The 13,627-nt window shown below is 54.6% G+C and overlaps 1 protein-coding gene across 4 annotated transcripts in view; it reads right to left on the minus strand.

Moving 5' to 3' along the window:
- Positions 1-13,627, minus strand: part of DSCAML1 (DS cell adhesion molecule like 1) — a 79,178-nt gene that overhangs the window by 19,245 nt on the left and 46,306 nt on the right. For 3 of the 4 annotated variants that reach the window (XR_007380949.1, XM_048968525.1, XM_048968524.1), the window contains exons 4-8: positions 7,070-7,216; positions 5,775-6,053; positions 4,903-5,178; positions 4,306-4,602; positions 2,375-2,647 (exon numbers count right to left, since the gene is read on the minus strand). Coding sequence is in view for 3 of the 4 variants with exons in the window: in XM_048968525.1 (XP_048824482.1) it covers positions 2,375-2,647; positions 4,306-4,602; positions 4,903-5,178; positions 5,775-6,053; positions 7,070-7,216 (1,272 nt within the window). In the remaining variant the exon portion in view is untranslated. Of the gene's footprint in view, positions 1-2,374; positions 2,648-4,305; positions 4,603-4,902; positions 5,179-5,774; positions 6,054-7,069; positions 7,217-13,627 lie in introns of those variants that run through there. The other variant, XM_048968526.1, reaches the window with a different exon arrangement.

The raw sequence follows: 13,627 nt of genomic DNA on the forward strand, positions 1-13,627 counted from the left end.
AGCTGCCAGCCCCAGCCCCTCTGTGTGCATCAGCTGAAATTCCACCTCAGCATTTATCTGCTCACAGAAAAGCAGTTATTAGATGGATGCTTTTCTTGAAGGCTATGGATTCAGAACCAGCCATTATCTTCCTGATAACTTAATTAGGCAACCGCAGCATCTCTGGCAATGTGGGAGGGGGAAGAAAGCAGAGAGAGGGAGACAATTAGCTTAACAAGGCTCAGCACCTGGTAGACGAGATCCTCTTTCCGCAGCCTCCATAATTAAATTAGCAGGCTGCCAATTGTCCCCTCGGCAGAAATAAGATGCCCTCTCATACAGACGTGGAGCCCCGGCAGGCAGGGCTCACCGTGCCACTGTGCACAGCCCCATCCCCACCCCACCCCTCACCCAGCGTGCTGCAAGGCTCTCAGTGCTCCAGCAGCACTGCTCAGGGCTCCAGGGACCATCCAGAACCAGGCTGGCCTCCTTTAGGTGTCCCAGAGCCCAAAGCCCATCCAAGCAGCCGTGAAGGTCAGCAATACGGGTTGGTCGTCACCCCCAAGCCAGGCTGCAGCGACGTGGCTTGAGCTGCTGGAGCCATGGAGCCAGCAGCGCCCGCTTTCCATAATTAATGAATAATTAATTGGGAATGCACTGCAGTCTATTGCAGAGGGCTGGGCTTGTGCGTCTCCAAACACACCCCACAGGCCACTTGTGAGCACACAGCCTCTCGACAGAAGAGCTCTCCCTGTTCCATCTCCCCTTACCCAGAGCTCACACCTCATCCTTCCTCCCCAAATGATCTTGTGCTGCATGCTCTGTCTGTAGCACTTCCCGGGCTCTCCCACACATGGCACAGCCCTGGCACCACACAGAGCCCCCGCATCACCCAGCACCGTGCTCCCACCACTTCCTTTGGGCACAGCCAGGCAGCACGGCCCCAAGTGATTAATTAAAATGTTCCAAGATGTCTGCTGCTATATAATGAGCTGCGGGGCACCTCGACAATACAGAAAGCAGAGGATGCAGGAGGCTCCCAGTTGGGACATATGGCTGGGAGCCATGGGAGCAAGCAAGGGCTTGCAAATGGGTGGCGGATAGAGGATGGAGGTGCTGGCGGGAGGGGCCCATAAAGATTTTACTGCCATTGCTTGGGAAGCCTGCGTAATTCACTGGTGGCACTTAGTGTGGCCGCCAGGCACTTGTGGCAATAAAAGCTTTACGGTGCTCCGTGCCATCCTGCACTCAACACGGTCATATTTATTTACTCTGCTGCTCGGAGTGAACTCCAAAGGTAGCAGAGGGCAGCTCAATTCCCCTCTGCCCTCTGTCCAATGGGCAGCACGAGCAGTCAGGCTGCGCTGGGTGTAACTCCGTGGAACGAAGGTGGATGGATGGCACTGCGTGGCAGCTCTCAGCCAAGGCAGTAAATCTGGGCTCATAGAGGTTTGCACAGCATTCACTTTCCAGGATACATGGATGAACTTCTGAGTCCACCTCCCAGCAATGGGCACAGAGCGAAGTGTGTGACTCAGCATCCCTCTGTGTGAGGATTTTGGTACCAGGGGAGGAACACAAAGGCTGGCTGTGGCCTGCAACGAGGGTGCAAGGGAGATCCATCCCCTTGGCACTGCCCGGAGGTTATCTGCAGCCCACACTTCTGCTAGCAAAGCCTCAGAGAAGAGCATTAGCTAATCAAGTAGTAGCATCTATAATCAGCTTGATGCACTCTCTTGCTAACCTGATTCGTAATAAGAAAATGGTGGATGGGAGGGGAGGGAAGGAGGGGGATCAGCATAAGATCCGGTCCATAAATACCCTGCTCAGTGAGACAGAGGGAAAGACAATTGGCCAGCTCTGTCCCAGCGTGGCTGTGTTTGTCTGAATGATTTACTGCAAACACTGCACTGGCGACGGGCAGAGCCGACCCGACAACTCTGAGGACGGGAGATACGATAGCACTGTGCTCATAACACAATCTCAGCAAGTCACTGGGAGGGAATGCATCCGACTCAATTCATTAGGACTGATAGCTCCCTCAATGGGGCTGAATAATTGATGGCCTGTAGAAGCTTTTAAGATGTTCTGTGAGCTCGGAAGACCGAGAGTATTATTTTTTTAAAAGCTAACACACAGAGAAAAACATCAGTGAAGGTGATCCGAGCAAAGGTTAGATGTTTTAATACACTGTGTTTACACCGTAAATCCTTGCTCCGCTGCGTGTAGCAAGAAATGGAGCTGGTGCAGCAGCAAGCACACAGGTGGGTGAGAGGTGCGATGCAAGCACAGCGTTTGGGCTGCAGGGCATCCCCTGCAATGCCTCTCTGCCTTCGCAGAGATGGTCCCAGCACCACCTGAATGTTTGACCCAGGCCACCTCTGCAGCTCCTCACCTTTCACCGTGACGTGGACGCTCTGGCTGATGGAGAGCTGGGGCTGGATCAGCACGCTGCACAGGTACTCCCCTTCGTCCATGCCTTTCTGGACGTCCATCAGCTTCAGGGTCCCGTTCTCAAAGACCACTTGGCGGTGGTTATCGGGCAGCAGCAAAGAGTCCTTGTACCACTTGATGGAGTAATACGGGTACCCGATCACCCTGCAGTTGATGAAAGTGTCCCTACCCGCGACCGCCGTTATGTTCTTCATCGCCCGGATGCTCGGGGGACCTACATAGTGGGGAGGAAGGAAGAGGCAGGCTAGGTTAATTCCGAAGGGCGGTTTGTTTGCACACAGATCCGCTGCAAATGCTGCTGCTGCCCCTCAGAGGGACACCAGAGGCTGCTGGGAGACACCTGGGGAGTGCTCCCAACCGCCCCAGCTGCTCTGCCAAATGGCCTTGGTGCAGAACTGCACGCAGGGGCCTCCCTTCCATTTGTACATTTATTTATTTTCAACTGAAACAGCCCATTCCGTGCCTCTCACTGGTTGCCTGAGTACTGCCCAAAGCCAGCTCGCCCCCTGTTCCCAGCTGCTCTCACGCTGGCTGGAGGACTGGAGGCATGCTGCAGGTGAGTATTATAACAAGAGGTTTCATGCTTCAGTAATTATATTGTTCTTGTGGCTGTCGTGTAAAATAGCAAACCCATCTGCAGATTAACTCCATCTTGGCTCCTCACCCTAAGTGGTGAGGATGACAGCTTAGCAGACACTCCAGATAAGCCAAGGTTGCCTTTAGTGTGTTTCCGTACATTAAGTCCCACTGCCCCCAGATGGGGGGCACCCATCAGCTGTTGGTAAGGTTTGGGTGGGAGATGCTCTGTCCCCATGGAGCAGGGAGGTGTCTGAGGGCACAGCAGCACGGATTCCCCCCCCGGTGCACCATAAGAGGGAGCAGGGAGAGATAAATTAGCATCTGTAACTGTCTCCTGGGCCTGTTGGAGGAACTTGCTCAATTCCAAGGCAAAAAAAAAAAAAAAAAAAAAGCCTGAATCTTATCTAGTGACAGGCAGTCAGGACCAAAAGAGGGAGAGAAAAAAAAAGAAGACAATGAAACATCCTCATTCAAAACGCTGCAATTGCTTCTCGTGGCTGGGACATGAACTCGCTCCAAATTTAGCAGTAAATGGCAGCAAAATCCAGACTCTCCCGGGATCCCAGCCAAAAAGCCACTAGATCCATTTCAAACCTGAGACACAGACAAACACAGCTCTTCAAGCCTCTTTCTCAGTAGATAAATTAATGTTACCTTGACTCTGCTCTCACCTACGAGCCTAGAAGCTTTAACTGGTGATTATGAATGGGCAGGGGCTTACAGCACACCCCGTGCCCTGCAGAACGCCCTACGACACACAGAACAACGCGCTCCAGTGTGACAACGCAGTGATTCACACAGCTGTGGCTTTAGCAGACAAAGAAAACACAGACACAACACATCCAAGCTCATTTTCCATCATTCCCCGTGCTGCCTCATCATCACTTGTAACGGGATAGGGGCTGGATGGGGTGAGCTGGGGTCCTGGGTTGGTTTGGGGACACATCACTGGTGATTGCAGAGGAATGGACAGCACAGGTCACTTCTGAGCCACCAGAAGGTCCTTCATGGAGGTGCTTGCTGCACAGACCCAACGCTGGGAAGGGTGAAAGTAGAGCCCAGCAGGGAGGTGCCGCCCCTCTGGGAAGTGTTGCTTTGGATGCACACTCAGCTCAGTGCCCCGCTCTGTGCCAAGAGGAAGATCCATCCCATGGCTCTGGGGGCCAGCAGGGCTGCAGGGGGGTCAGGCATGGGGGATCTGCACGGCTGGGAAAGGGCAGGGGCGAGGAGGAACAGAACACAACCAAAAGCCCAGTAAAAGCCCTATTCTGATATTTAAAAGTAGACAGGCACCTCTTACGTTTATTCGCGCTTGGTATTCGGCGCTGCCCACCGAGTTCCGCGCGGTGCACCGGTACACGCCGCCGTCCTTGATCTGCGGGCTGGTGACGTTCATGTGGCTCACCGTGGTGCCGTCCGACATGGTGTACTGGTTGGTGCGGTGCCCGTTGTCCCGCGGGATGGGCTCGTCGTCCAGGGCCCAGGTCACGGTCGGGGGCGGCGCGCCCTTGGCGGCACACATCAGGGAGAACTGCTCCCCGGGGTTCACCACCTTCTCGCTGAAGGAGGAGACGATGCGGGGGGTCCCATCTGGGGGCACCCAGCGGGAGCGGGGTTAGGGCACGGCTGCAGTCACCCGCACGGATGCGCCCGTGCCCCTGCGCCCTGTGCGCCCTCGGCTCAAAGGGTGCCCATCCCAGCTCCAACACCCAAGGATCGCCATCCCGTTGTCACAGAAAAGGCGAGAAGATGCCTTGTGGAAGGCAGGGTGCCCACCCTACTGGCACTCGCTTCCCTCTCTCCTTGCATAAAGCATCCAGGGATGAGGCAGCTCGGGAAGGGGCAGAGAAAAAGCCACCACCAACCCCCACCCCGAGGAAGCCAGCTCACCCTCCAGCATGATGATGGAGAAGTCCTGTGCTGTCTGGGACTTGCGGGTGGCAAAGCACTGGTAGGCTCCAGAGTGGCTCTTTTGTGCTGCTGTGATGAGGAGGGTTTCATTGCTGATGCCCCGGATGGAGATGAAGTCATCCACCACCACCAGGTCTGTGTTGCGGTACCAGCGGATGACGTACTCAGGGGACCCACTGAGGGCACAAGAGAGGATGACGGTGCTGCCGATGCCCGTCTTGAGCTTCTTTGGTGTGAGGGTCACACGCAGAGGGTCTGTGCGAGAGAGCAGGTGACACGTTGGGGATGCTGAGCAGCGGGTGCCTCCTTTGCCTTTCCATCTCTGGAATCACCAGCCTACATGCACAATGTCACCACGCAGCTAGGGGTGGCAACCCTGTCCTCCCTCATGCTGCTTAATGGGTGTTAATGTTGGGGTGGCAGCAGGGACGTGGCTCTGTATGGGACAGAGCCGAGTGGAGATGTGCCAGGGCAGCCCGGGTGCTGCTGGTGGCTGCAGGAACCCCCAGGAGCTGAATGGGCAGTAAATATTTGGCCTGCCCAGATGGTATTTACTGTTTGGCTGGAGCTTATTTTATGTAAATCAGCAAAACAAAGCACAGAGGCACCTCGCAGAACATTGCCATCCAGCAATTTACATCCCGTGGTATTGCACTGCTTTTTCCAGAGGTCCCGATTAAAGCAGTAAATCAGGGGATGGCTGCAGATCTGCTGCAGCAGCATTACAAACTCCCCCCGAACACCCCGAGCACCACATCGAACACGCTGCGTAGCAAGGCATGCACACAAAATACAAAGCTTTACTGTTTCCCAGAGACGGACAGGAGGCAGCTCTCCCCTCCAGCACTCACCGATGACCGTGAGGGTCCCCGTGACCTCTGCAGACCCGAAGGTGTTGGTCACCTCACAGATGTAGGTCCCGCTGTCCTCCACACGCAGGTCGGCGATGCTCAGCCCCGTGATGCGTTTGGCCCAGCGGCCGTCAGCAGGCAGCGGGCGCCCGTCCTTGAGCCAGCGGATGGCAGGGTTGGGGTATCCCGAAGCGATGCAGGGCAGCTCCACCAGCCGGCCTGCGCGCACCTCCCGTGACTGGAAGCTGTCTAGCATGGTGGGGATGGACTCAGCTGGGTCTGCGTTCGGAGAGGAAATCAACTCACCCAGAGAAAAGAGGGGAGATGCGCTCCTGCTCCCGGCCAGTGTGGAGAGCTGGGCTCTGAGCTGATGGGGACGCAGGGAGCAGTGGGGCAATGCTGTGTCACCCGTGGAACCTCCCCAGGGAGCCTCACCCGAGCGGCTGCGGGATGGATAAACTCAGCACTGTAGGAATTACTCAAGGTGACACCTAATTGGTGCAAAATACACAAATTCTGTGGCACATTTCAAAATTTACAAGCAAAAGGGGCCCATCAGGCAGCTGGGAAAGGAGAAAATTAATCACCAAGTCTCAGGCGTGAAATTAAATTCCAGGGGAAAGAAACCTCTTTCATTACTCCCAAGCAGAAGTAAAACGCTGTGACGTGTAAATAATGACAGCGACCAGGAGGGGACAGAGGCACATCGAATGCAAAGGGAGAGGGAGCCGGGTGCCCTGTGGCTGCCCACGCTTCTCTCTGGGATCCAACAGGGCCGGGACGAGGAATCTCAGCCATTCCCAACCCCATCCCAAACCCTCTGCAGGGGTTAATTGAAGGAGTTAGCGCGGGAACCGTGCACACGAGGCTAGAAAAACCATATGGCAGAGCGCGGGCGAGCTGCAGCTGACGAGCGGGAGAGACGATGCAGCTCCCGAGCAGAGTAATTTGGGCAGTGAGCGGAGCCGGGAGCGCCCGGAGCCAGCCGGCACTACGGACTGCGCCGCTCGGCCGCAGTATCGCTTGCTTCTTCGTCACATCGCGTCAGGCTGCTCACATCGCCGGCTGTCACATCGCATCGCCGCGCGCCCCGTCGCCTCCTGCTCAGGGTGCTGCATGGCACGGCTGCCCACCGACAGGCACTGGGGCACGGCACGGACCCCCCGTGGTCCTTGCACCCCCCCTGGGACATGGGCAGGGGTGCACCCAGAGCGGGGCCTGCAGGCTGGGTGCTGTCCCCAGGGCTGGATGGGACTGGGCACATGGCTGGCACACCTCAGGAGCCTTGCGCTCACCTGACACCGAGAGCCTGGCCCCGTTGCTCTGCCGCGTCTCCCCGCTGTACTTGTGCTTGGTGATACACCTGTAGGTGGACAAGGCATCTTCCTTCTGCACGTCCGATATGTACAAACCTCCATAAGAAGTAATAAAAAACCTATTTTCTGGAGACACAAAGAGGAAAGGGGGGAAAAGGGTGAGTGTGTCCTCGCACCACGTGCTCTTCTCCTGTACACAACCCCTGCTCGCGGGGTCGGCATCACCAGGGCTGCAGTTTGGGTAGGTTGGCAAGGATGAGTGCTGCACATGGGTGTGCAACAGCAGCCCACATGTCCCTGGGCACTGCACTCCCCCGGAGCATCGCTCATGCTGTGGCACACATCCTGCCCACGCACTGAGGTATGTGGGCTGTCCTTGCAGCCTGCCTGCAGCCCGTGGTCCCAATGCCAGTGCCCAGCTGCACAGTGCTGGCTGTGCAGGATGCTGCGGGGCACAGCCCTGGGCTTGCAGTGATTCCGTGGCTGCAGTTGAAGAAGGGAGCACAGGCAACGAAGCCCATCTTGGTGTGCTGCATAGCAACGCTGCAATTAAAAGTGAATCTGTCCTGCTGAGTTAATAATTAGCTTAACTTACTTAGAAGCATGTGAAAACAAATAAGGGCTTGAGTTGATAGTGGAGCACCAGGGGAAGATTGCCGAGGCCACCGGGTGGCACAGCACAGCGCTGTGGCACTGCCTGGCTGCCTTTAGGTAAGCCCAGGCACGTGGGAAAGGCACGAAAAGCAAACCACCAGAACAGCCTCTGGAGAGGATGGCAGAACTTCTCCCTGCCCCCAGAAGCAGCGCTGGAGGCTGCAGATTGACACAAAGCAGTTCTGCACCCAGAAACTGGAGTGCATGCATCACAAAAGCCAGGTGGAGGGCAGCCCTGACCCTGCTGGCACTGCCCCAAATCCCACTGTAGCTCAGCTGGACAGGTGAGTTTGACTCTAATTGAGAGTATTTGGGACTCCAGACAGAGGAAATAGAAGCCTTGCTAAGATGCAAGTTGAGCTGTGGTTTAATGGAAGGCACAGGCAGGAGAAACTTGAGCATCCCAAGAGCCCAGGACAGGACTGGAGGGGTCGGTGCCCCACACCATCAGTTGGTGGCATTAAGAGCTTCATGCAAACCTCTGTGAAAGGGAAGGGGGAGCAGTCCTGCAAACGCAGCTGAAATAACATGCAAATCAAGCATTAATTTTTCATCTCCCATCAAACCAGTAAGCAGAGAGCTTTGGCTGCACTGGAATTTGAGAAGGGGGGAGTCGGTTTCTATGGTAACAGCTGCTGCATTTTGCAAAGTGCTCCGCAGCCCCAGCTGGCCTCCCCCACAGCGCGCACTTCTGTGCATGCCTAACTGCAGCCCTGCTGCCAGGCGCGCTCACAAGTGCTCTGGAAACAAAGACTTGGAGAGCAGCAGCAATGTGCAGGGACCCAGGAGCAGCAGCAGCACCACGGGGACCTCGTGCCACCTTGGACACTTGGCTCCTGGAGCCAGCATGCACAGATCTAGATGAAGCTCGTGAGTTGGGTAAGAACCAGACAGAAGTGCGGCTTTAAAGATGCCATGGCATTAAATGTAAGGTCTACACAACCTGACAGCACAGCCTCAATTCTTTTTTTTTGTTTTTTTTTTCTTCCCAACGAGGGACAAATAACTTGGTTGAGGAGCACTGCATTGGTTCAAGGGAAAGATGCAGGGCAATAATTGATGTAAGCAGGTCTGACGGAGACCTCACCGGAGTGACTTATGGCTCAGTTAGCCAGCGAGATTAACGTCGAAGGTCGCCGAGCAAAATCAGATCTTTCTGCCTGCCAGGAGGTGGAAAAGCTTTACAGGATGCAGAGGATTAAGTACATCCACAGCCAGGCTGGAGCTGTGTGCCTCTAATAACTCTTTCAGCCAGATCTCAGCTGCTTCTGTGGCAAAGGCTTTGCAGCACCCTTCTCCCCTCTCCCTGTTGTGGGGTGCCCATCACCAGAGAGCTCATCAGCAGGGTACCCACCACCGAGGTACCCATTGCCAGGGCACCCATCAGCAAGGTATCCATCACTAAGGTACCCATCATTGAGGAATCATCACCAGAGTACCCGTCACCAAGGAACCCATCACCAAAGCACACATCACGGAGGCACCCGTCACTGAGGCACCCATTGCCAGGAAAAAGTGGTGCTCTCCTGCGTGCAGAACATTAGGAGGATCTCCCCCTGTACACACACACATCCCTGTGCATTCTGTTACTGAAATCCCATCCCCATCCAGCAGCCTGCAGTGACCATGAAGCTCGAACATCAGTCCCAAGGGCCTTCCAATTCCAAGAGAAAAATTACAGTCGATACAGGTTACCAGTTACCACTCCATCCAATATAGATTTATAAAAACAATGGGGTCAGGGCTTCAGGAGAGAGCACATTTTATAGTTCATGAGACTAATGAGATAACTTTCCCTTGGTACTCTGGGGCCAATATTTCCTTACGCAGTCTATTTTAACTGCTGGAGAATCAATACGTGCCAGCATTTATGAATTAGCCATACTTGGAGCATATGCAACCCAAGGCATCCCGGACAAATTCAATAAATGTTTGGTGCTATTTGTGGCCACGTTTAAAGTGACAAATGCCTCCCTTGGGTGAAAGGCATGGAGAGGGAAGCCCCAAAGTACACAGCCCGTGGTTTCTCTGCATGGGAATGAGAAGCCTCCCAAATGCCATTCACCAAAGGGAGCCAGGAGGGACTCCTGGTCCACTCCATGTTCCCCAGACCAGGGCTGGTGCCACGGCACCACACGTCCCTTTATCCCAACGCCTGACCCCGGGGTCGCTGCTTAGCAAATACCCAAAGCGGAGGGCGCCCGGATTAGGCGCGAAGATTAAAGATCCATCCATCCATCCCAGAGATGGTAAATAGGAGCCGCGACTCGAGCCCAATGCAAATTTAATAAGAGCTGCACGATATCTGACAGATTTATTTACATGTTTCCCTGCACACAGGATCCCAGGGGACGTGTAAGGCAGTCGCAGGCTCCCCAGCCCTTTCAAAGGAAACACATTTCTCCTACGTAGCCAATGCAAAGCTGAGCAGCCCAGCACCCAGCACAGCGCTTCCACCTTGAAGTTCCGTGGGCATCTGTAAAATCACCAACTCCAGCTGAGTAAGTGGGTCACGCTTTGCACCAAAGGGCTCCCTGCCTTCTTTCTCCTCCTCCTCAATCCGGGAGGAACGGGGCTTTGCTGGAACGAGAATACCGTGTCCTAGAAATGTCGCTTTGGGGAGGCTGAGGCACTGCACCCCAGCTTTGCTGCATCCCAGGCACTGCGGTGGGGTGGCGGCAGCTTCCAGAACGGTTCCCCCGAGAGGAGGATGGAGGGGGATACTGGCACGAGGGAGCAGCCCTGCAGCCAGCTCTGTGTGTGCTCACCAGTGCCCAGTGCGGTGCCAGCTGCCAGCCGGTGCACAAGAGCTGGAGCGCACGGTGAGCTTTGTGCAAAAGCCCTAAAAACCCCTCCCAGACAGCTGCGGAGCATCACCAGGACCTCCCCTTGCAGACCTAAATTTAATCCCTCCCCACGCTCATTCCTGGCCAGAGCACCACAGAAGCACTGAATCACAGCAGCATGCAAGGCCACCCCAAAATCTACGCTCCCCCACCAGGCTGAGACCCACACAGCGGGGATGGAAGAAGTCGGGGAGTCACGGCAAGCTGCCCACCTCCCCCTCCCCTTAATCTCCTTTATAAGCATGGCTCTATCTCCTCCTGTTACAGGATTAACACCCATCTCTCATTCTCCTCTTGCAACAAGATTTTATTTCTAATTACGCTGTAATAAAACTGGGCGCGCTCCCAGGGTTGCTTCCAAATGACTTGTAGACACTCGGCGAGATTGGATCCTACTCGGGCCCATTGTCAGCGCGCCTGCCTGACATTCATTAGACATGCATGAGGGAGATGTTTTAAGAATGGAATTGCATTTAAATGGGCTTTCTGAGAAGGAGAGATGAAACAAAAAAAGCGAGGCAGAGGGAGAAAAAGAAGCTGGAGCGGCTGAGGAGCGGATGTAATTGTCAGCACGCTGTCACACAGCTGCCCTGCTCCCGGTGGCACAGGAGGGGCCGAGGGGCCAAAGGGCCAAGGGGCCAGGGTCTGGCACTAATCCCCCAATAAACCCCATCCCGTGCCCTCCAGAGCTGCAGTACAGCAGCAGATAATTTTCTGCTGAATTACCTCTTAATGCGGTACAGAATTACCTGCAGGACGGCGGGTTGCAGGGGACAAGTGAATAAACACCAAAGGAAACGTCCTGGTTTTCCCCAGCCTTGTGTTTGGTTCTGACCACCAGATTTACGGCCGGGGGGCGGCGGTGTGGGAACAGCCCCTGCAAACAGCTGCACGACAGAGCTGGGCTCTGCATGACGGGGCTGTGCAATGTACAACAGAGCTGTGCACTGCATGATGGAGCAATGCACTGTGCAACAGAGCTGTGCACTGTGTGCTGGAGCTGTGCATGGTATGATGGAACTGTGCACTGTATGATGGAACTACGCCCTATATGATAGAGCTCTGCACTGTACAACAGAGCTGCGCACTGTACGTTGGTGCTGTGCACTGTGTGATGCAACTGTGCACTGTGTAACTGAGCTGCACGCTGTACAATAGAGCTGTGCACTGCATGATGGAGCACCGCACTGCATACCGGAGCTGCTCACTGTGTGGTGGAGCTGTACCATGGAGCTGCGCACAAGGGAGATAAACTGCTTGCAGACACCCAAATTCAAGGGATCAAAAGTTGAGGAATGAATGACTCAGCTCACAGGGAAGCTGACGGGTGAGAGCGACTGTGCTGAAGCTCCCACATGCCATAGCCCAGCTCTCCCTGCCCCACATTTCCTCCTCTTTCCTGGAATCTTACAGGCCAGGTAACAGTCAGCATCTACATCATTCTACTACTGGTGCCACAGGCTTGCCTTCTGTGTTTCTTTCTCTTTGGGCAATGGAGGCACAAGGAGAAGTTTGGGTTTTGTGCACAGGAAGCTTTTTAACAAAAGAGCAAAAGGCTGCAGTTTGTAGCTGCAACCACAGTCCCAGTAGGAGCTTAAGGAAATCATCACAGAAATGCTAATTTCATTTAACACCAGAAAATGAAAAATGCCGCTGTCACTTTAATACGCTGTGCATATCTTATTTCCAGTGCACAGTTGCTTCAGACATTTTCCTTCCCCAGTTTGCTTGCTTGCAGCGTGCACCAAAACCTGGGTGCCACCCCCCAGCCTTACAGTCAGCAAACCTGGGGAAGCAGATGTTAAGAAAGATCTCTTTCTATTAACTCCCTGGGAAGCAGCACGTCCTGCAGGGCTGCGAGGAGTTATTAAATCAAGAGTAATTATTTACCAAAGGGCCACTCTCAGAACTCACTTTCACAGGAGTAAATGCGGAATTGTGCCGCTGACAAACCAGGCTCACGCGGAGCAGAACGGCCCTCGCTGGGTTTCAGACACTGCTGAGCTTTTTTGGCCCGACCCCCCCCAGCACCGCAGAGGACTGAGGAGGAATCCATCTCCCAAGGTGGTCCAGAGACGCCTGATTCCAGCAGAAAATTACAGAACAGGATGAAGAGCATTACAAAATGAAGAGGAGGGGACTCGAGATTTCCATGGCTAATCCTGTTAACGAGACAATTTCTTATCAAACTCATTATGTGGCGCAGAGCGGAGGGGAGGGACGGGCTGGCAGTGGGGCTGGGGGGTGGGGGGGCTGAGGGCAGCCCGGTCCCCACAGCACATTGCTTCGGCACAAACTGTATTTTCATTTCTGAAGACAGCTAAATATTACTGGAGTGACATTTAGCGCAACACAGTGCCGTCTGCTTCAGCTCTGCATCGAGTCCTCTCCTCTCCTCTCCTCTCCTCTCCTCTCCTCTCCTCTCCTCTCCTCTCCTCTCCTCTCCTCTCCTCTCCTCTCCTCTCCTCTCCTCTCCTCTCCTCTCCTCTCCTCTCCTCTCCTCTCCTCTCCTCTCCTCTCCTCTCCTCTCCTGATGAGCGCTGTTCTATGGGAAGAGGTGAACCAAACGCTTCAGCCCCCAGGCTTGGCACCGCCATGGAGCTGACCAGATGCCCGCTCCCAACCAACCCCTCTAATTTTGACCCCCTCCTCCACAACGATTGTGGGTGTTTTTAGTGCAACTCCGTGACGGCGCTGTCATTTTCTAATTTTTTTTTTTTTAATTTCTTTTCCGTTTGCTATTTCAAAAAATCGCGGACCTCGTCAGATTTCATGCTAATGAGAAGGGAATCTGGATCGGGAACTGTGCAGAAAATTTGCATCTCAAAGAGGAAAACAGGAAGTCACTAAGAAAGGAAAATCCACCGCCGAGGTGTCGTTCATGGCCATAATTAGGCTAATGCTGCTCCGTTCTGTCAACTCATTCTCATCAGCCTCGGGGTGACTGATGGGGGACAACGGGCTCCTTCCCAACGAGACCCCAATAAGGACTGAGGGCTTCTGGAGCCTTCTGAACCAACAGTGCCAAAGGGACCCC

The sequence above is a fragment of the Lagopus muta genome, chromosome 22 (genome assembly GCF_023343835.1).
Source record: "Lagopus muta isolate bLagMut1 chromosome 22, bLagMut1 primary, whole genome shotgun sequence".
NCBI classification, from domain to species: Eukaryota; Metazoa; Chordata; class Aves; order Galliformes; family Phasianidae; genus Lagopus; species Lagopus muta.